General features: G+C 37.7%; 1 protein-coding gene and 1 long non-coding RNA gene across 15 annotated transcripts; one reads left to right on the top strand and one right to left on the bottom strand.

The window, feature by feature from the left end:
- Positions 1-272: 272 nt before the first annotated feature.
- On the bottom strand, positions 273-17,875 carry SPART (spartin). Of its 14 annotated transcripts, XM_086881554.1 has the most exons (11): positions 17,276-17,420; positions 16,938-17,172; positions 13,492-13,564; positions 12,016-12,849; positions 10,681-10,878; positions 9,606-9,710; positions 7,716-7,845; positions 6,773-6,967; positions 5,664-5,822; positions 5,495-5,585; positions 273-2,520 (listed from the first exon to the last, which is right to left on the bottom strand). In XM_086881554.1, the coding sequence occupies exons 4-11, from the start codon at positions 12,838-12,840 to the stop codon at positions 2,334-2,336; spliced, it is 1,890 nt and encodes a 629-aa protein (XP_086737680.1). In that variant the 5' UTR covers positions 12,841-12,849; positions 13,492-13,564; positions 16,938-17,172; positions 17,276-17,420; the 3' UTR covers positions 273-2,333. The 14 variants fall into 14 exon arrangements, with proteins under 14 accessions (XP_086737680.1, XP_086737682.1, XP_086737681.1 ...); XM_086881556.1 differs by lacking the exons at positions 16,938-17,172; positions 17,276-17,420 and adding an exon at positions 13,962-14,051; XM_086881555.1 differs by lacking the exons at positions 16,938-17,172; positions 17,276-17,420 and adding an exon at positions 13,999-14,051.
- LOC111922858 (uncharacterized) lies at positions 17,821-23,029 on the top strand. The gene is made up of 3 exons (XR_002860767.2): positions 17,821-17,911; positions 19,655-19,768; positions 21,929-23,029. It is a non-coding gene; the product is annotated as an uncharacterized LOC111922858 (long non-coding RNA).
- Positions 23,030-23,532: the final 503 nt, after the last annotated feature.

The raw sequence follows: 23,532 nt of genomic DNA, 5'->3' as shown, positions 1-23,532 counted from the left end.
AAGCTGTGAATAGAAAGCCAACCTAAGACAAGAGGTTTGGGGAGCTTAATATATAAAAAAGGGAGCTGAGATAAGGCAGTAAATGTGAGAAGGCTGTTGTATATGGTGGAAGGGAAGAGAAGCCTATGGAGTTGTTACCCTGGGCCCAAGAAAAGTGGCAGGTGAAGCAAGGTAAGTTCAAGAGCACCACAGTATCAGCTGGGAAAATTAACTAAACTTTAGAACAATGTAAAAGGGAAGATCATGGATATATCACATTACAAACTGTAAAATGGGGTAGACATCATTGAAAAAATAGTTTTAATCCATTTTGAAAGACTGGATACACATGCAGAGAACTACAGTAGGTTGGGCACGACACCACTACTTGCCTGATACTGATGGCATTTAAATGTTGTTTTTCCTCAGTGTGCTCCAATGTGGTCTCTTGAAGACTGTAACACACCTTGATCTTAACTGTTGTTTTAATATAATTTTTTGTTTTGATGGTTTATAGACGAAACTGAAGGTAAATGCAAACTAAAGCTATATACAAAACCTCTAAATGGGAGGGAGAAAGAAGATACAAATACCTATATCCCTATTGTAAATACAGCTTATAGCAGTAAAAAATGTTTTTGCTAGAGTGAAGTCTTTAGCAGTCTTTAACTGGTTAACTTAAGCTGGCAAGTGGCAGATTATAGTAACAGAAATTGTTGCAGTGTACTTTGGATGGAACTTTTTAGTTTGAAATATTTAAGCCCTAGTTGGTGAGCTTGTTTATACCAGATATACCCCAATACTGCTATTTTATTACTTCTGAAGAAGTCCTAGTTTTTCCACTTATGGATCCATAGAGTAGTTTCATATCATAAAAAGGTCAAGCACAGATTTTATCTTTATTTCCATGAATCAAAGTTACACTTCAAGTGGTTAGAGCCTTTTTTTCATGTTTCTCAACCAAAGCACACACCTGCAGTAGCTACCACAAAATATGCACCTATTACCATTCTAACAGAGTGTAGTTGGTACTCTATTTTTTCAATCTTCTACAAATATCAATTGCCAACAGTAATTTATAGTTATTTTCTCCACCTACATGAAATGGAGATAAGCTTATCTCCACATGTTCACATTCTGTATGTTGCACGTTCAGACAATATTTGAATGTGTAGCATCTTTAAAACTCAGTAGTAAAGTGTTAAATAAGTAGCAGTATCAAAGCATCTCAAGGATCTAATACCTTAATATCTTATTTACACTTTGCTACAAACAGAATGACAAATCTACACAGTAGTGTCTATTCTACACAACTCTTCAATAAAAGGGTTTGTCTTCATAGTCTTTTTAAACACTTCACACCCTTGTGCAACTATGAATTTAATGGAATAAAGATGAAGACCATTAGAACTATTTGTTCAAACATTAGAAGTCTTCCATTAGGAGGTTGTGATATATAATCTGAATCTTTCTGGATCAGCTGAAAAGTACAGAATACATAGAATTTCCTCGTGCTCTCTAATATTTTCACAGAAAAATACTTTGATTTATGCAAAACCATACTTTCCTCTCTACATAAAAACCTGAATTTCAAAGAATCAAAGAATTCCTTATGGAGTCAACTGGAAAATACATTTTTCTAGACATGTAAATACCCTCTTTTAGAAATGGTTGGTATCTTTGGTTTACTTATATGTTGTATGAGAAAGAAAGAAAATCTAAAATGGAAAGACTACCTAATTACCTGAAGTTCACCTTTCATTTCTCTTAACATGAACTTTGGATAAGATCACCTATTTTGTAGGTGAAAAGAGAAATTCTCTACAAAACAATGAAACACAATGCGTATTTTAGTAGTGCATATTAAGTAAGACAAGGCTTGATTAGTAAAATTAATTCTTAAGGATAGTTATAAAGCCAAAACTGGTAATTTTACTTGTTCCAGAATTAGTAATCCTACTCTTTCTGTATCACCACCTCCTTTATAAATATAAAGTGTTACAAAAATATTCACAATATTATTTCTATATTAATCCATAATATTATTCCATATATTATTTTGAAAAAGTGCTTAAAGAGGCAAGTATATGAACTGCAAACTCATATCCTTCCAGTTGCCTGAAGCCCTGATCCAGTTGTTTAAAACCCTTGTTCAGTACAGAACGAGGAGGTGACAACTTTCATTTTTCCTCCTACAAATGCTCTTCCTACTTTTACATTTTCCTGTCAAATTAAGTAACAGTTGCTTGAAAAGTACAGTGTGACTTATGTTCAGTGTCAGATGAGCAATGTAGTTACTTCTAAATAGGAAGTTTCATCTCTAATGTAAGGCTTTGAGAAGTATTTAATTGCTTTCATTTTTTACCCTTCTTCTCATTATCTAATACCTTATATTCATCTAGCACAGCATGGCCAGTTTCTTTTGCAGTTCTCTTTACAACAGATTTGATACCAATATTTTCAATGTTAAATGCTGTAACACCAACATTGATTGCAGAATTCATAGCGTTGTCTGTAGCATGACCAGCGTCCTCTCCATACCTAAGGAAAGAGAGCAGTTTCATAGATTTGTATACTTAGTATTTTAAGCTTCACTGGAGTTCTTTCAAGAGCAAAAATTCAAGCATTACCAAGAAAAAATAGTAAGCACAGTGCCTGAATGTCTGAAGAATAAAATTAGAATTTATAAAGCCATTTGAATAAAGGCTGCTCCTCTATCAGATCAATTGCTCTTTGAAAATACCAGTATGCTTCTACTTTTTTTCTTCGAGAACACTTCCAGTCTTTCTCCCTTTTTTCCCTCTAATTTTGAAGAGTAAAAAGCCTATCCATAGAATGATAACAAGGGAAGGCAGAAAAGCTTTGTGCAATAACTAAAGGTTCTTTTTCAACTTAGTTCTTAGGTAAAATCCCTACACCCTCTGCACAGAAAGCCAAATGTATCCTGGGCTGCATCCAAAGCAGCATGGCCAGCAGGGCAAGGAGGGTATTCTGCCCTTCTGCTCTTCTCTTTTGAGACCCCACCCTGGAGTGCTGCATCATACAAATCCCCAAAGGGCCCAACAAAACTATCTTGTGGAAAAAATGAAAATTATCAAGAGATAAAAACCTTTGCTCTCTGCCATGGGCTGTGAGTCCAGCTTCTTTAAGCTTTAGTGGGCAAGCTGGCAGTCTCAGACTAATGACTCAATTGTGCATAGAAGACACAATGAAAGAGGACAAGGGTTCAGTGAGAGCAGTAACTCCAACTGTTCTGGGTAGCCAGACATTTCTCCAGAGAGCACTGCAGTCAGACAAACCAGGGCAAAGGGAAGTATTCCTGGCAGCATCAGCATCCCAGCAGTCAGCAGAGTTACTTTTTCCCTGAGCTTGTTATGACCAGAGATTCTTTGAGGACCTCAAGATAAGGCTAGAGAGAAGCAAAGAATATTGAAGAATCAAAAAATCTATAATATATCAGTACAGCAGCCAGAGCATGTGGCTGGAACTATCAATGAGACCAAATAAAAAGAATTAGTGGGTTTTTTGTTTTGCCTTTTATTCTCTGATAGAGCAACAGCCTTGAATCACATCAGATTTGCAGGTCAGAGAATTATCTCACAGCAGAAGTATTTGACAGTTTGATTAGTTTGTCAGTTTGATTATTTTCATCTCATGAACATCATAAGCCAGTATAGTATCAGTAAAATATGTAACCTCATTTAAAGTAGGACTGTTACCCAGTACAGTAAGACTAAGAACATCTTAATGTCTGATGACTAATTTTTTAGTTTGCCTGCCTGGATTGCATAATTTTTGACTTTTTTTTTTTTTTTTTTTTCCCAATTGTGCAAATATATACACTGCATCTATTTAAACAGTTTTTTAAAAAGGCAGTAGCATGCAACTTTGGTAGACATTATTTCTGAAGCTACGTTTTCTCCCCATTCCAATCAACGTGCATAGGATAAGTATCTCTTCCATCCAGAAGGGTGTTGCAGCTAAGTTTTAGCCATTTTTTATTTAGAGACACTGATGGTGCTCCTTTAGCTTTGTTTCTATTAAGTGAAATTGAGCTTATTCACTGGTATTTTGAGCGGCAGACATCTTTGTCACTGAAATAAAAAAACAGCTCACAAAAGGGAGATTATGTAAAATTTTAATATAATTGTAAGGATAGATTTTAGAGATTACATATCAAATATTTTCAATCACTTTAGAGTTAGCTGCAACAGGTAGTTACTTATTGTTTTTCACTCTTAGTGTCTGTTGTCTGCTGATCTCCATATTTCCTATATTTGTATCTAAAACAAAAACATTAATGTGAATTTTTGTGAAATGAGTACCAGTACAACTCCTCCTGACACTCCTACTGCAAACAAACATTAGCAATAAACCACAACTGACTAGAACTTTGGTATTTGGCCTCTTATTTGAAATGCATCACAACACAACCCTGAATGCCAACCTGTTTGATAGAGTATGCTGATATTTATCTTGTTACCATGGGCTTGTAGCCTGTATGCACTTTCGGCAATCCTTTTAATATCTCTTTTGCTACACTTATCACCAATTCAATTTAAACTGCTTGCTTCTGCTCACTCTTCACTTTCTATTAAATCTACTGCCCTCTTTGTGAGGGGTGCATTTCATGTTTCACAGTTATTTCAGTATATTCCTTTGTACTCCACAGCATATTTCAGTACATGCATACAGCTTTCATCTTTCCATCAACTTAGTAACATCATCTTGATCCCAAATGTTATTGTCCTCTTCCCCCACTATCTTTTCCTAAGAACATTTATATTCTGCAAGTCAAGGCTGTTCTACTATTGCTATATATGCCTTAGATTTCCTTACAAAAATTTCTCTTTTTGTACAGCTTTGCTTTAGCCAAACCTGCTGATAGATGAGGTTCTTTCATTTTTCATAAATTTAGCTAAGTTAGCATAAATTCAGGATTAGAGCTGGGAGGTTTAAATTAGTAATTTTTTTCATAATGATATTATACCACAGAACAAAGATACAAATCTGAACATTATTTGTAATACAGCCTGAAGCTGTAATACTTCTACAAATAAGAATATAAAAATACAATAAAATTATGTATTATAAATTATTATTATAAATTATATATAATTATTATAATATACAATATCAATATGTAATATATTAAGTATATTATATAATATAAATATATAATTTAATGATATATTATCTTCAATATAATCTTTAATATAATTATATATTATATATTTATTGATATCTATTATGGTATCTATTATTATATATTTATATAAAATTTATTAAAACAAAAATTAAATTTAAAAATACTTCCTACAATCATTTACTTGTTACAGATTTTTGCATACAGGAGATGCTCATTACTGTGCATCACCTTATCACATGCTACATAATTACAGCAAAGGAGGCATTTCAGTTAGCTTCCCTGCACTTTCATAAGTTTTTTTTTGCCAGTATTCAGAGATAGTAACAGAGTGCTGTAGAAGGTGAAAACAATAAAAACATGACTTACTTGTATTTCACTGTTTTTACAGTCTCAGTTGACACACTTTTAGCAATGCACTTTGCTGCACTTTCTAAGCCTTGCCACACTGTTGAAAACCCTGTAGAAACAATCAGCTTATTTGAGTTCATATCATTAAAAATATGCCATTAAAAAAAGTCCAAGTAATTTTTATTACCTTGAACTCCACTTGCTGCTACTACCAGAGCACCATCAAAAGTAGATTTGCCATCTTTATCCTTCTTTAGGGATTCTGGAACTAATTTGCTGCCATGCTTCTTCACGTGTGGAGCCAGCTCCTTTCCAACACAGCTCGCTATAGAACACACCCCTTCAACTACCACAAAACAGTAGTATGCAGATTATTTAGTAAGAACACAGAACATCCTTCTTTAAAAATCTTTACTCATAATTAACAGGAAGCTTCACTGAAGTCTTAATTGATGCTTCTATTTAAATATACTTATATGAAAGACATTTTAATTCACGTGTAAGTGCCCAACTGATACAGAGCAAACTTATTCTTCAGGTTCTACACAGCTCCAAATCCTAAGAAACAAGTAAGGTTGGCCTTGTGACTAAAAAGTGTCTTAAAAGACATACATACATTTCATAAATTTCATGAAATTGTTCCCACTGCTTTGTTATCTCCAACTTGTAGATAGAGAAGAACAAGCTGCTGCTTTCCTGACTTCCAGCTCTTCAAAGTAGTTTTATAAGGTAGCACAATTTACTTTTAAACTTGGATGAGTCACTATATTTACTATAGTAAATAAATATAAACATTATATGCAAATAAATAACAAAAGTAAGTTACTGAGAGCTGTTAGGGTTGCCAGGCACCTCTGAATAGGCCATTTCTATTTTGATATTTATACATAGACTTGTTTCAGGTGTGCGTGTTTAAAAACATGCACACACATTCTCTTGTGGTACTGTGTGTTAGTAACCAGTGAGAGTAGAGTTTTTAAAAAACATGGTTATCAACTTTAAAAAAAAAGAGACACCATTTTTAATTAACTGCCTAAAACTTTCAAAAGCATGTCAAACTTGAGACTATACAGACTATTATTTTAGGAGAGAAAAGGATGTCACAAGGCCAAGCAATATGTACTAGTCTTAAAGCATGTCTCTTGCAGGAGATAACTAGGCAAAAACCACTGATCTCTGAATTTCACCAGCTCAGTACATCCTCTAGTTTACAGGCTAGAAAAACCAGCATGCATTTTACAAAGTTTTTATTATTTAAGGCAAAAATATTAAATTCTATGAGATGGAAAATTTTACCTAAGAATTGGCTGACTTTCACAGCTCCTCCAGTAGCCTGTTTTGCTACGTGAAGTCCCTTTGCTACAGTTGGGTTGACTTCCACAGGCTTTTCTTCTGGTTGAATGTGCTCTCGCAGTTTAGAAGCTCCTTTGTGAATAGCTTTACCCGTGTATTCTGCTCCTTTCATTAGGCCCCAGCTTACCCAAGATGCACCTTCAAGGCAAAAATTGTTTTTCTTAGTATGTACAGTTTTATAGACTGGGATTCCTTCAGCTATCCCTCCTCTGTCTCTGCAACAAGGACCATTTAGAAACATTCCTGAGTACAGTCTGCAATTATATTCTCCCTTGAATGGGCCAGAACAGAAGTTCTGTGCCTATACCATCAACTTTTACATTCATTTTGTTAAAGTTTAATACAGCCAGCCCACATGCAAATGTCAGCCTAATACAGATACTCAGTTTTTTAATGGATATGCAAGCACCAGCTGAGTCACATCTCCATGCTACTAACAATCAGGAAAACAGACAAACCTGACCCTCTAGTCCTCCTTGCAGATATGTTTATTACAATCAGCTAGTGGTGATTACAATATTCCAAAGGTTCTCAGAGGAAAAAAAACACCTGTTTATCTGCAGAAATCACAACAGATGCCTGCTATAGTATGTGTTCATACAGGGGTAGAATTGTTCTTTGATAGTGGTTTGAGTCCCAGCAGGTGATATTCCAACAGAGTCAAATGAGGAGGTAAACTCATTTGCATGTTGGCAATGGATTTATATTCTGCATGGTTTTTATAAAGCTCATCAAGGCATCCTTTAGAGGATCAACACTGGAACTAGTGAACAACTACTTCTGATCACTCAGCTTCTATCAGCACCCATGCATTTAGGTGAAAATACTATTTAAATGTCACTCACATTGGTTTCTATTCAACACGTGCCCCTTATTACAGCTGTACCTGACAAGATTCCATGGGCAACTTTCTCACTCCATTCTGGTAACTCTTTCTGTTCTTCTGCTTCTTCAGGTTGTGGCTGGATATGTACAGTCTGAGGCAAGTGAACTGCATCACTAGAGGCGTCAGAAGGCTGACAAGAGAAAGCAAACATCTGAGTATCTACTTTGCAACATATCACTATTTCTGGTTTTGCTCATACACATCCATTATCAAATAATACTAAAGCTGTGCATGCCTTGGGTAAGTGTACAGAAACTCAAACTAAATTTAACACTCAATTAGTTTTTCCACAGAAATCCTAGACGTCCAAAAAAGCTTATCAAACAGGTCAGCTTTTTTGTATGCTTTTTTTATCCAGCTACAATGAAAGTATTTGCTTGCCAATGCAGCCATATGGCCAAATAAGTAGGGAAAATTTATACTAGTTCACCAGCAAAACAGATAAGAGACTGTCCATCTCTCATTTTTATCTTCTCAGGCAGAAGTCAACTCTGTTATTCAGCATGGAAACTGCAGTCTTTGGTTAGAGAATCCAGCTGCATTAAGGAATGCAGCTGTTGAGGTTGTTTTGTTCCTCATCCTTTCCTCCCAAATTCAGAAATAAAGGAGATTATTCATTCTGTGTGCTGTTGCTGCTTTTTCAGACTGGCACAGCCAAGGAAAACATCAAACTGTGCACAATACTGACCCCTACTTAAGGCTGGGTGGACAGGTTCTGGGTTACTTCATGTCAAGCTCTACGGTTTCTGGAGTAGATGTTAATCATTCAAACACAGCAACCACTACTATAGTTTGCTTAGCACTTCTAAAACATGTAACACCACTTTACACAGTTCACAGACAATGTATAATTAAACTTTAATTACAGAAACCTAAAAAACTGTAATAGGTTTAAGCTTTTGTTAAGAGAACTTTTCTAATGTAAAAGTAAATAAGCCCTCAAACATTTCAAAGATTGAAAACACTGCTAGGTAGTGACAGAAAGAAAAAACATTTTTGTTTAGTCTAGAAGAGTCTAAAATGCTCTAGGGAGTATTTATAGATTAAATCCAGGGGCAGATCAGAACACACAATACAGAACAGTATTTGCTATTACAGGGAATTCTTAAATTCCCCTGAAATATTTACTGGATATAAAATCAGGGTGTTGAATGTAGCTGAATGTTGTAATAAAAAGAACATTAACAGGAAAGAGTACATTAAACCTCAGGGGGTTGGTACCCAGAAGATTAACCATGATCACTGATAGGTGCTACATCATCATTTACTGTGTGACAGCAATGTGAAATCTGGTATTCAAAAAATGTCTTCAGCATGTGACCAAAACACTCAGAGGGCTGGGCAGGAGAAATAACTTCAATAAACAGCTACAGGTAAAAACCTAACAACAAAAAAAAGCCTATTAAAAAACCTAAACTATGTTCCAGATGTAATTTAGTTATGCCACAGGTTGGCTATAAAAAAACAGCCAACAAGACTTCTAAGATCTACACTAAGGAGCAAAAATGGATTCTCTAATAAGACAGGGGACTCAGTACTGCAATTATATTAAATACAATTTATCAATTAGATCCTCATGATTACTACATAAAACAGACACTTTAAATGGCCATCAGACTAGGCATTGGCATATTTGTGCTATATCACAGTTTTTAAAACTTCAGAAATATGCTGATTTGAAAAATGTGGCAGGCTGCAGTAACTGAATTGATGTTTGACAACAAACCAAACAACAACAACACCACCAAAAAGCCACCCAACAAAAAATAACTACAAGACACAGCATACACAGCTGCTGTCAATCAAATCAGCAGTTCTACATGCATTTCTGTGACAAATTTTTTTTATTTTTTTTTTAACTACAGGATTTTGGAATGTCCTGGGATTTACCTGGACTTTGTGGCCAGACCTCTGTTTAAATTTATCTTCAAAATGTGCTCTCTTAGCTGCTGGGAGCTCTGAAGGTAACCCTACTCTCTCATGGGATCCTGGCACCTGCGACATTGTATCAGGGAACATTAACAAAAACACAAAAGTTTTAGGGAAATAAGGAACTACTTCTACGCAGGAAAAATGACAGAATTTTATCCAGTGAGTCAGTATCACATAATTCTGTAGTACTTTCCCCTTTAAAGTAAAAATTAGTGGCTTCCTGTACTAACGAAATTCCCTGCTGAACTCATCAGGATTTACACCATAACAGAACTCCACCCTCATGGGATGCTCCAAACTGGTCCTTCATCATCATTGCACTCACATTTTGTGATTCAACAAAATTCTTGCATGAAAAGATTTAATCCTACTAAAATCTTTTAAGTATTTATTGACTACTGCTCTTCCTGAAATGATGCTCCAGGGCTCTTACAGTAGTATTTTCCACTTTGCTACAAATGACTTTATCTTATTGCACTTTTGTTAGAGCATGGGAGTATTTTTTGTATCCTCTACCTGTCAACATCTTACTGAAATAAGGCACCAGATTAATCTACTTTGAGATCCCATTGGAAGGCAGATTTTTGATTTTCACAGGTCTTCTCTATGGCAGCTTAACATTTTTGAACTGTAAACACATTTAGGCATGATATTCCAAGAACGGCTTCACCAAAACTACACAGAGTCATGTGCATGCACACATATAAGGAAAAGCATGCTTTCTCCTGAACACATAATTTCATTTTGGGTCCTATATTCATTTAGGGAAAATAGAGAAAATATAAAAACTGGTCTCCAATTCCACTCTGTGCTGAAAATTTAGTATTTTAAAATTTCTGTTGTCTTATCTTATAAGACTTACAGTTTAATTACAAAGTTGCCTCATCATGGCTACTTTTATCTATTTCTCACAGATGACCTTACCAACCAAGACAAAAACCTGTCTTTTTATAGGAGTAAATGTAAATGTGAGAATATATTTATGATTGACACCTTTCCTTATTGGCTTATAACACACTGCCCAGAAATTTACCTGGATACGTAGGTCAGACATCTGTTTCAAGAGATCCTCAAACAGTTCTCTGTCAGCTGCTGGAAGTTCTGAAGACAGCACTACTCCCACATAGGACCCTGGTATCTGGGACATTGTGTCAGGGAACATGTAGACCCCAGTATTGCAGCACAGCACAGGAGACTGGGTACACATCAGAGGATACAACCAGTCACAAACCTAGGAAAAACAAGTACATAAAATCAAAGGATGCTTTTAAAAAGATAGGTAGAGCATACTGATACACACCATAAACTTGATTTTACATGAAGTTTCTAGTGGAACCTTTCCAGTGAAAGGTTCCCTGCTGATGGCAGCAGGGGTGGAACTAAATTATCTTTATGGTCCTTTCAAACTCAAACTGTTTTACGATTCTGATGAAAAAATCAGGTGATGAAAAATAAAAAGCCTTATACCACCTTGACAAAAAGAAAAAAAAAAACCAATCCCCATGTGATTCTGGAACTATCACTCTTGGTTAGTTCTGACAGTCTAATATAGAGAAAATATTAATTTTCACCGGACTAGAATGTCAGGCTGGTACCCTCTTAACTGAGATCTCGCTTTGAGGCCCAGATGAAAAGAACTGCCAAACAAGTCAGTATTCACAGTGCCTGTACCACTCTGGAGATCTCAGGACAGGTTTATACGACAGGACAAATAGAAATGCATGGCTGTCACTGGCCTACTGTTGAAGACTGCTAGCATGAGTGGAGCTGAACCAGTAGACCTCAAATCAGCTAATTTTAGCAGTAACAAGGACATCCAAAATCAGAATCCAGACCAGAAACACCATGTTCATTATAAAACATGCCCACGTGAAACAAAGACTGAAAAAGTACAAATAATGCATCTTTATTTTTTTATTTTTAGTTCTGAGTCTGAATAAACATGGACCCTTAAATTTCAAATTATCAGTTGTCATAACTGCAATACCTTATCATTAATTAAGAATGATATGGGTAGCACCCCAACCCCATTTTATCCTGATTTGTTACAAAAGGTAAATCAAAATGTCTTCTCTAGGTGATCAAATAAGTCAATTTTATGAAATGGAAGGACATGTTAAGTCCTTCACATACTGGAATTCACCAGTGAGCACTTGAAAATTTTGGGAAGACACAGAGAGGCTTTTCACAGAGAGAGTCGTAAAAGTGTGTATTTGCAGAAAAACGTTTCTGCAACACCTGTAACATCCTTTGTATTATCCCAGGGATATTGAAGCTCAGAAGAGCAAGAACCTAAGAAGATTGCCTGTTAGAGCTTTATGACAGTTCTTGAAATTTTAGATAAGGGAGAAAATTATTTTCCTGTTACCTGAAGAAATGCCGGTGGACGATTCCGAGCAGCTTCACTATCCGTATCCAAGAACTTCACGATGCGCAGATATCCAGGATATGAAGGAGCACTAACCTGCCCATCAGGAGTCACAAAAAATATCTGTACTCCTTGGGGAATCAAGATCAGCTCATCTGCATCCACTCCCAGGTTTTCCAGGGGAGGTGGCTGAGTACATTTGTTGTTGTAGTAGTCCTCGCTGACAGAAGAAAACTCCCCGGAGTCTGTGCCGTAGGACACAGTGAAGTGGCCATTGGTAGCTTGAGGAGTGTAGGCAGGAGGTGCCTCATTTGGCACACAAAGAGGTTTTGCAGAGGACGGACTCATAGCTGGAAATTGCCCCTGACCCACAGCTGCAACACTTCCACCTGCTGCCGGCGGCTGACTTGGTACAAACAGAGAATTAGGGGGAGGGGGTCTTTCTGGCTTTTCTTTGGAAGGAATGGAGGGGTATAACTTGGGTACCCCAGAAGGGGTATCCATCAGAACAGGAGATGCTTGGGTGTTTTGCTCTAGACTGCCGAGTCGAGCGCGAACATTTTGCAGGGTCTCCCTCATCTTCTGTTGCATTTGCCTGGCAGAGTCCCACTGGGACCCCACACATGCAGGACCCTCTGACGGAACACTAACTCCTCGGAGCAGGTGGTCAAGCCCTTGCTCATAGTATCTTCTTGCCTCTTCCTTCTGACCCAGTTCATCTGTATTCAGTCCTTTATTGATAAAAATAAAGGCCTTCCTGTACTCTTCATTAATGGCTTTAATATTTGCATCTTCTTGCGCAACCGGATCCTGCAGTTGTTCCATTACTGCAAACTGGAATAAAAATCAATAAGAATATACAGAGAGAAAGCCAAACAATGTTTACCTTAAAATAAAATGTCCTCTTAATGACGACTCTACTGCATGTATTAGCAGAAATCTGTCTAGTTGATTGGAACAGTGTCTGATATGTTATGGTTATCTCCTAATAACATTCAGATTCAGCTGACACGATTCCAAGACAGCAAGGAATCTATAATCAAATCTAGTTACATCACAGATATTTATTTCTTAAAAGTTAAACCTCAGAAGAACATGGATGATACTAAATTGTTCATCTTCAAGATCAGTAGCAAACAAGAGGAATAAACAAATAACTTTAAAAAATCTAACTTTTCAAAAAATATCTCTAAGGTATTAAAAAATTCAGTTACCATTTTGTCTATTTAAATAAAGGCTGAACTTACAAACAGTACATTTCCATTTGAATAATTTAAGAGAAAACGCTCAACAGATTTTTAGATCTTGATCAACTAACATCAACACACAGAACTGTGAAACACTTTGAACAGTTAAAGCTGTGCTTTACAAAATAAAAACACAGAATTACTTATTTACTTTACAGTGTTTATAGAGTGAGAAAAGGCAATTGGTATTTTACACTCCTCCCTCCCCTGGTGACAAAAATTGAAGTACCAGTATGTACAGAAGTTTGCAGGTTCTAGGTCTCTTTTGGAATGTATTCCTCAAACTCCCTCATGTATTTCAACTGAAGAGCAGAAAAGAATCCAGTAGGTTTGTTTGAATTCTAAAATGTGTTAATTCATTGTTTTAACTGTACACAGATTGTCAGCCTTGGCCAAACACAGGAAATAGAAATAATTAATTCCAATGAATTTCGGTTTGTTTTGGTTTTTTTTTTTGCTGGCAACCTTGAGAGGTATTGTTAATTCAGGAAAATCAGGCAATTATACTAGAAGAGAATAATGATCGTGGACAACAAAAATGGGTTACTATATTAAATTAAAGAGCAGATATTTTCAAGCAAAACCATGATTCTCTGCTTTAAGACAGATGAAAGAAAGGAGACATTTGTCAATCACAATGATATTAAGCCACAGAAAACATGGAGGTAAGTAAAATACTAAGTGCAAAAATAAAAATACTTCCATTATATGGGCAGAAGTGTTAACACAACCATACCCCTAGGGCATTGGTGAGAATTCACACACTGAGCCACACTCAAGGAAGCTGTGCTAAAAGAGGAAGAGGTGGGCAGGTTACTGATTTTTTTCTTGATGAATCAATAACTCCTCCCTAGGAAGGTGTAGGTTTGGCTTACCAAGGCAATACAACAAAGGCTTAAGGATTGGATTAGTCTCTACAAATATAATGGATGAAAAGAAGAAAGTAAATCAGTAAAGAAAAAATAATTATTGGGAAAGAAAAAAGAATTCAATCCAAACTTGTAATAAAATCCTGAAATAGTACCCACAGTACTTTAGGTTTACTTAATGTCTCTTCTTATTTTAAACTACCAACAAACTAAAAAAATAATCTGGGAAATATCCTTCCTCTACTCCAACAAAAACATAGAAAAGACAAAAAGATTTTAAAGAGGCAATGAATGCTGTGTTCTACTCCCACGCTCTTTATAATCAAAATGCAGACAGCATTTAGGTGACTACTGCATTTGCAGTCACACAACAGAAGTGCCATGTCATCTGGGAGGCATCTGTTTTTATGATGCTACAGAATCCAGTTCCACGTAAAAGTCAAGATGTGCAGTTTCAGTGTGGTAAGAGACATGTAGCGCAGAAGATAACAGGGGTGGCTTGAGAAGGCAGCCCAGTAGAGTGGGTCAGTAGCAACTCAAGTCACCAGGTTCACTGCCCATCATGTAGCAAGTTTGGGGCTGGAGAAGATTTTTCTGATTGACTGCAATCACTTGTTGCCAGAGGTTCAGCGTCTTCAAGCTAAAGAACAACACTGGCATAAGTGTGTATTTACTAATCACCAAGGACATCACCTTTAGAAGTTAAAAATATGCTCCTGACCAGCACAACAGCAAGCAATTAGAGTAAAAGCAATTGGAAAGAACTCCATACAAGGCTGTGAATATAGCTGGATCCTTACAGCAAAAATACCTGGTGACAGCCAAACCACATCACTGTATGTCAACACTTGTATTTACTATTGAAAAATCCACTTTCCCTTTTAAGTAGGGTATGAAGATGAAAACCAATTTAACAGTAAAGACCTCTGGTTTGAGAATTGTAGGTTCTTAAAACACAGAAAATGTTTATAAGACTGGGAAGGACAAGTTTAATCTATCATCACTGTTTACTTCTCTATTGAGCAAAATGTACTGGTTTGAGATTTTTAGTGCCTGTATCCCCAAGCCCATATAAAGTCTCAAGTTCTTATAAAGTTCTCAAGGCTTGAAGTAAATGATTTATTTATATGAACACAAGTGCAGTACAATAGTCCCCTTTGCCCCATGTTTATTGATTTTTTTTCTGGGTGAGCCTAATGCAAAAATATTTTACAGATTTCATATTATTTTGCTAGAGATTGTTAGCATATAGAAGAGACATCAAGTAAAATCCTAACTAATTTCAACTTAATATTTTATTGATTTACTCTTCACTGCATAGTTCTCATACTGATAGCAGCATTGTCCTTGCTAAAGCCCAGTCTTTACTGACACTAGAAAAGGTCTGTAAGGAAATGGAGATGTCAGCACCATCAGTGGCCACACAGCACTGCTGCACAGCAGAGATACAAAAGCTGCCTCAGGAACTCTGATTGTCTGAAACATCCCAAGTTTGCAGTGCAGTTACCTCCAAATAATGCATTTGCTTGGCAGAGCACTTGGAAATGGAGGAAGGACTTCACAGTAGATTTCAAGATAAACATGTAACTAAATAACTAAATGTCAGCCCAAATAACTGAATTTCATTAATTCTTAGTAATTGATTAAAATTAATTCAAAAGAATGGATGGTATTAAATAAGCTTATCTAATTGCTCCCTCACAACACAAGAATAAATATTCTCTGAAAGAGAACATTTAAATAGAAATCTGATCATATCCAAGGAGTATCCTCATACAGTATTATTTTCAGCGTACGATCTTAAATAGCATTTAAGCGTCCTGCATGTTTTAATATTTATCTGTAATCCACTTCTGTACAATGCTGAATCTTATTCCCTCTGTAATTAATGTAAGCTGTAATTAATTAAGCTGTAATTAATGGAAAAAATGCATATTACTGAATATTGAGAGCACTGCAAGCCAATCTTTGGTCCTATGGCCTGTTCAGATCAGCCCAGACCTGCACATTTAGTTTTAATTAAGATTTAGAGGAACTTGTCTCAGAGAAAACCAGTCCAAACCTGAGATAAGAGCTAAAGGGCACTGTAGATAATCAGAGATCAATCCAGCACTTGAGCCCTTTTTCTTTTATCAGTCCAGATATACTCTGTGGTTTAAAGGGACTTAAATAAGGTAGGCTACAGTGCAACAATGAAATGTGTTGTAAGCTAACACCTCACCATCCTTCCTCTGAAGTAGCAAAGCTTACTTCATTAAAAAGTAACGTATATTAACAAAAAATACAGGTCAATGGTGGATCTCACTGCTAGACTTTAAACATGAAGTCTAAGGCTTATTAAGAGGATTAAACAGCCTGACTAAGGTAGGATACACTTGCCAACTCACTATTTCTGAAGGAGAGTAGGGAGGAAAATGCATAACAAATTTTAAAAAACCTCAAACTAAAACACCCTTAATCCAAGACGTCTTCTTATCTGTCAACTGCTTTTCTCTCAGCCACCAATGCAAACAATTGTTTAAGCTTTATTTCTGTATGAAAAGAGCATGTAAGAAAGTATTAGTAACTTTCAAGAATTTGAATAATTAAATGGTATCTACAATATAAACTAATACAAGCCAGCAACTAGCTAATAAATTTACCTTTTTATGCTTTTGGTTTATTTAAATTAATTTGCTTAAAGAAGCCTTTGAATTTTTCGTGAAGTGGAGGCCTACTCCTAGTTTTTAAGCATAGAAAAAAACTTCTCAGGCTAGACAATATCACAGACTAGACAAAAGAGTTAATTAGTTACTCTCAAAATTACCAAATACTTCAGTAAACTGCCATCTTCTGACATTTCAACCTACACCTTCTTCTCAGGCCGGTATCCTAGCACCTACATTCACTCAGCCAGCACGTCTAATTTTCCTCATCTACTACTATTTTAAGATCATTTCTGTCCAAATAAAAGCTCTTCCTTCTTGACTCTTTGGTCTGCACCTCCTTCACATGCTGTCACCACAGAGCTTTCAGGCGCCGGGTGCCTACTTGTCACTTCTCTAAAAGAGAAAGCAGAAAACCAGGTAATGCCCTTCATCTCGCAGCTGCGCTGCCCAGCACTGACATTTTTCGCGGCACCGAAGTACAAAGCCATTGTAGTACCATTCCAAAATAATGCAAGATCATCATGGAAAATTCTGTGTTATGTAAGACTGCTATTTAATACTATTTCATTAGCTGTGCGTGCCTGCCGGTTTCTGATCACCACCAACAGATTCAAGAAACTCAGAACTGCCTGGCAAGAATCCTTTAAAAACAAAACAACGAGACAAAATAAAAGGAGCATTTTTCCGAAGTATTCTGACAAGGAACCTCTCAAGACATTCAATGCATTATTTACCATCAGGATTACTTCAACCTGCCCAGATCGCGGCCCGCCAACGCCTGCCCGCGGGGGCTCCCAGCTCTCCCGCGGTAACTCGGCCGCACCGCGGGGCCCACGGCCGTCGCCCGGCCCCGGCCCCGATCCCGGCCCCGGCCCCGGCCCGCTCCGGTGCCTCCCGCGGCCTCCCCTGCCCGCCCGGCTCCGCAGGGACCCCCGACAGCCCGGACCGACCCCGCCCGGCCCGACCCCGCCGCCGCCGCCTCACCGAGCCGGGCGCCTCCGCCGCGCTGAGGCCGGCCCAGCCCCGCCTGCGCCCGGGTCAGGCGGCAGCGGGCGGGGCCCGAGGGCCGCGGCTCCGGCGTCACCCGGAGCTGGGTGGCCTGAGCTCCGGGAGGAGCTGTATCAATTAATAGGTAACACTGAGCTGTGCAATTTGTCCTGCGTTTGGTGGGGTTTTTTGTTTGTTTGTTTTTATGGGGTTTTTTTGGTTTTTTTTTTAATGGCTCTTGATGTGTGGAGGAACCGAAAGTTGTATGTTGGTTTCACTTCACTATAAATTAATTTAGCTGGAAACATGGAAGATCGCTTCTCTTTTGTCTTGTGGTTTCTGTGGCTGACACCACCATCTAGGATGAACATGCCAAACTGAAAAATAATGTGTAGCCCCTGTGATACCATGGGGGATTTTTTTCCTATTGTTTTTCAGTAGCCAAGTGGCTTTGCCTTTTGTAAGGAATTGAGTTAAAAATTTATATCTATATATCTGTTCATCTTTTAACAAGAATCTGTAACTCTAATTAGCTGTATATGTGTGTACAAAAGCACATATACCTAAACCCTAGTTATGTAGTTGGTACGAATATCCAAAAAATGGAAAAATAAGACCTAAAAGCTATAATTCTGAAGTCTTCCCTTTCATGTCATACTTTCACATTTCATTTTGACTGTTACTTTAATTGTGCCAAGAGGCAGGCTGCACTGATCAAGGTTGTATTTCCAAAGGTGGCTGTCTCTAGGTGAGACTTATTTACCAGCCTGGGCAAGCTGGAGCTGTTTGCTGCACTAAGTGCAGGCCTGTGAGAGGGGGGAACTGCATTTGTGCGCTGCTGCTGTGAAATAACAAAACAAAAATGTCATTAAACATCCAGCACTTGCCTTAGAACATGAACACACATGTTCTCAGCCAAACTTCCAACTTTTCAGTGAAACAGCTGCTCAAACTACTGGATATAATCTGGCAGTATATCACTGATTTGCAGCTTTGATGATCAGTGCTAAAAATCTTCTGCAGCTTGACTTCCAAATTGAAAATTTCTAGCCTCGTTAAATCTAGCAAATTAGCTAATATTCCATGGTGCATAACTCTTTACCCGTGCAAGCTCTTCCAAAGGTTGCTGGGTTCCAGCCCTGTTAAGGCTCACTAATTTGATTTCTTGGGTACTGTGTGTGTATACTGACCATGAATCCACCACACTCAGGACCACAGACCATAAGAAATTGGTCCTGAGAAATGGTAAATATTGACTTCAGGTAGTGGTAGCCCTGTCCAGCATTGCCTTTGGCAGATGGGCTTACCTCTTGGCTTAATTTAGCTCCAAAGTATCTCTAGAAATTTGTCACATGTTGTGGTTTCCAGCATAACACTTTTACTAGGAATTCTGTGTGCCAAACTTTTCACATGCCCACTCTTCAGTCCTTTTCCTACTAATAAGAAACAGAGAACAAGCTGAAAGAGAGAAAGTTGTCAACAAATCAGGAAGAGTTCCTCTTTCTGAACTGCAGCCATGATAAGAGACAAGCTGTCCACACATCAGGGACTGCTTTCCAAACAGCAGTGAGGATGATATTCGTGTGTGAAGCAGTGTATAAACAGATGAGGGTTTGGACTGGTGGAGAGGGCCCTAAACATTTGTTTAAACAGATGGTAGGTTGTGCTCAGGTAACTCCTAGATGTCACTGGATTTTGTTATGCATGTATACACAAAGCTTATAAGGAAATAAAAAACGTTTTTATAACAAAAAATGGCACTCTTTTTTGAAGCAGGTCTGCAAGATAATAGAAGGACTTTTAAAGATTTTTTAACCATGCAGTATGGCAATGATTTGCCATACTGACTGCAGAAAGCAGCAGAGGTGTTGAAATATATTTCTTTCAGCACCAAATCCTCCAACATCTGCCAACATTGTTTTGTGGGAGCAGAGCTTGCGAGGTCTGGAAGTTGATGAGGGGTGCAGCAGTGTCAGAAGCAAGGCAGGGATGAGCTGGACGGGTGGGTACCAAGGCTGTGCTCTGAGCTCTTATAGGAACACATGGGCACATGTGCCCTGACAACCTTTCCTTCCACCACAGGCTGCTCTGCTGTTTCACCCCTGGGCAGCTTGCTTCAGATGGAGCACAGCTTCATCTGCTGTGAATTTATATAAGCCCTAGTACTTTTGCTTTAAGTCAGAATTAGACTGAGGGGTGAATCGCTATCATGACATCTTCCCTCCTACAGCTGTAGAAATAAACTGCTTCCTGAATCTTCAAATTTTAAACTATGTGTTTTTTCTGCAAGTCTTTAACCTTATTTGTAAATGCTAATTCTGCTTAGCACTGAAATCTTCAGTGATTTCAATCTTAACGTCCACTATGGACTTCCTTAATTTTTGTCTGCCCTTTCATAAAAATAATTTCCCCCAAATATCTCCTTTTTATGCTTTAATAACACGAAGTTCTATGCAAGCTAGGCAATATCTGTGAATATATCTGAATTAAGGTATATAGGCATCTCCAACTTATTTGAACATTATAAACCGTAAAATCATTGAGGGATTGCAAACTGATCTGTAAATGCTAACAAACCTGGGGGAGCAAGGCTGTGAGTAAAAATGATGTGAGAATTCTCCCAAACCACTTAGTCATATGCAAATAAATTTCATTGACTCACGCCAAATGCCACTACAGCTGTAACCTGGTTACATACCCGATGGGAATCAGGCTGCATAGACAGAGTGCTTTTAGTCAGCAGCCCCCGAATCACTGATGGAAGCACAATAAATCACTGCTGTGTGGGTACAACTGAATATGTAATTATTTCAAAGCTCCTAAAAATAGTAAAAACTTTTGTGGTAGATGAATAGATGATCTCGCTGTGATTATTACCTTTTTTCTGACTTCAAACTCCATAATCATTTAGAGAAAAATTATCCTGAGGCCAAGCAAGGAAACAGCAATAACAGCTGTCTGACAAAGGTAATATTGCACCTTTTTAAAATTATGCCAGCCACTGACCTCAGACTGAACTGGCGCCTTGTTAAGGTGCAAGAACACATCTTCAGCATCTCTGTGCAGCGTTGACAGCCTTGAGCTACAAGCAGGGATAATGCACTTAGAGCAGATGGGTATGGAACATCTGAAAAGGCACCTACTTCCTATGACGATCCCATCTGGGATGGCCAGTCCCAGAGGGTGGTGGAATAACCTGACTGTTACCAGTACAGCCCTGGGAAGAAGGAGGCTCTAATTCAGAGAAACAAATCCGGATCCAGACAGCATTTGTGCACTGCATTTGGCCGTGTGCGAGCTGCCATACTGCTGCCAGCTCGTGCAAGGGTTTTCCCTGCCTTTTTTTTTGGGAGCAATTATGTGCATGTGTGAAATCACTAAATGCTGTCTCCCCAGTCTGCTGTATTCTTGTACTGAGCAAGCACAGAAAACCAAAACCATTTTATGGGACCCATAAAGATTTAATATTTCAAATTGTCAGAGATAGTACAAACATGGTTCTCAAGTTCAGCCTAAGGAAAACATTTCTGGAAAGGGATCAAAGTGCTCTTGGAGGGTCTGCTAATGAGGATAGCAATGGGAGAACGAGAGACAGCTAATGGATCAGCTTTAGTTGACTGGGAGTTCAGTTTGTTTATTCAGCAATACATAAAATGAGTTGACAAAAATGCTCAGAAAAGGAAATACCAGGGAAATAATCTGGCTCTGTTAAGACTAGTGGGAACAAAGTTCTTCTGTTGGATGGTTTGTAGGTGCTGGGACAGACCACAGCAAAGCTGGGCACCACAAAACTCAAGTTATTCACACATGTTGATACAATATTGAGATGCTGGCTGTTCAGTTCAGATGAAGAATGAATTCAAATGCTGATGGAGTGACTATACCATCATGTCCCCCTTGTGGTACTTGGAATAGTGGATGTTTTATTAGATAGCAGCTACATGTTTTCCAGAATGATTTGCCATACTGACTGCAGAAAGCAGCAGAGGTGTTGAAATATATTTCTTTCAGCACCAAAGTTGGGAAAGTATGCTGCTGTCAAAAAAGAGAGATTATTGAGGGGCACTTGCGCTTCAAAAGCGCAGTAGCAAGATTGTAAACAGCTAATAAATAACACTGAATCATGACATTTATCCTGGGTTTCTTGGTTGTTGTTTTACAGGTTTTTTTGAAGGGGGTCCAAGGCTACACAGAAGATTAAAAATGCAAGATTGAAAGTGCAGAGTCCTATTTAGCACGGTTATAGAAAATACTAGATTAAAAACATTTGGTTGTGTCAATTTCCTCTCATCTTATGTTTAAGGTGTGTCTGTCCCTGGATAAATTTGACAGTCTATTTGGGGTCCCACTGTGTGTGTGCTAGATGAATTAGATTTTTTTTTCCCTCAGGTGGGAAGTGGATAGCTTTTCCAAAAGCTCTGTACTTAGAGACTGTGTGTTTAACTAGGTGGCATATCTGTCCTGTAATTACATCCGTTTTCTCCACCTAGGAAAAAAAAATTGAAGGAGTCGTATATCTCTATTTGTTTTGAAATACAAGCTTCTCAAATTGATGGGCAGGAATTCAACCAGAGTGATTGTAGTTATCCACTGAGTAAACTCAAACAGCAGTCGGGCTCTGCCTGATTCTGTACATAACACTCTGTGAATGTGAAAATCAGTTCTTCTAGTTCCCAAGAGCAGGTGCTGAGACAACCCATGGCCTTCTCAATATCAGGACAAGTCCTGTGCATGTGTCTTCTGTCTCTTGCTCCTTTGGTTACCCTTTGGTTCAGTGGGATGCTTGGTGGATCAACATCTTGAGCATGCAATGATGTTCATCCCAAAGTGCCTCCATACCCACAGCAGAACAAAACATTCTCACAGTACTGTGAGAATACTGAGGGTTCAGCTGACACTACATAAACACTTCCAAACTGTTTATGGATCAAACAGAACAAAGTGGATATTTCTTAAACAAAGTGTTTTGTAGAAACTCTGATCTTTGGTAAATAAATCTTGAACGGGAAAATGGATGTAGACTTCAGTTTACATATGTGTGGTTTTAACTTTATTATTAAGTCCATTTATCTGAAGGCATGTGTAAACCTTTGAAAAATGAAATCCTGCATTTGTAAAATATGTCATTCACAAGGTCTGTTCACCATCAAATGCAATAATTTTAGCCTTGTTGTTCTTATCCTTTCAGTTTGCAGACAAAATAGTATTTTATAATGCTATATTTTTTTTTTAATAAAGAATGCTGCAGTCAACTTTTTTAATTGACAGAAGTGCAATTTTTAAAAAAATTTTAAAAAATGTAATTTTTTTAATCTCTATTGTGGTCTGTTCCAAACTGAAACTGGAAAGGTTTGTGTCTAGCAGAACTAGACTAGAGATATGCTGATACTGTATAGCTAGATGGCAGCATTCACATTGCTTTGAGAAAAATTATAGATATTTGTACAATTTGGCTGCTCTGTTACAGTTAAATGGCACGGTCCTATTCTGAAATATGCTGCCCAAGACTGTCTGAATAACTAACATCTGAAAATCTGACCAATTCATTTAGGTGTCTAAATTGGAGGTTTATACTTTGGCCCTACAGATGAGTATGAAATGTAGTACTTTCCCATTTATCTAAAAGGATAAAAATCTGATTATGTGCATACATGTTTTAAAACAGGCTAATGTTTAGCCTGAAATCAGGCTTTGCTTTATCTTACACAATATTCCATTTATGTGAGAATTTTGTATCATGAAACAACCTACAAGCTTGTTTGGATG

The sequence above is a fragment of the Cyanistes caeruleus genome, chromosome 3, assembly GCF_971803275.1.
Source record: "Cyanistes caeruleus chromosome 3, bCyaCae1.hap1.1, whole genome shotgun sequence".
Lineage (NCBI taxonomy): Eukaryota > Metazoa > Chordata > Aves > Passeriformes > Paridae > Cyanistes > Cyanistes caeruleus.
This window is presented reverse-complemented; position numbering and strand designations above follow the sequence as displayed.

Excerpts from the sequence above, each read along its gene's own strand:
- SPART (XM_086881552.1), bottom strand. Across the intron at positions 5,823-6,772 it reads GAAAGTCAGCCAATTCTTAG|TTGAAGGGGTGTGTTCTATA; the intron begins GTAAAATTTTCC and ends GTTTTGTGGTAG. Across the intron at positions 2,521-5,494 it reads GTAAAAACAGTGAAATACAA|GTATGGAGAGGACGCTGGTC; the intron begins GTAAGTCATGTT and ends CTCTTTCCTTAG.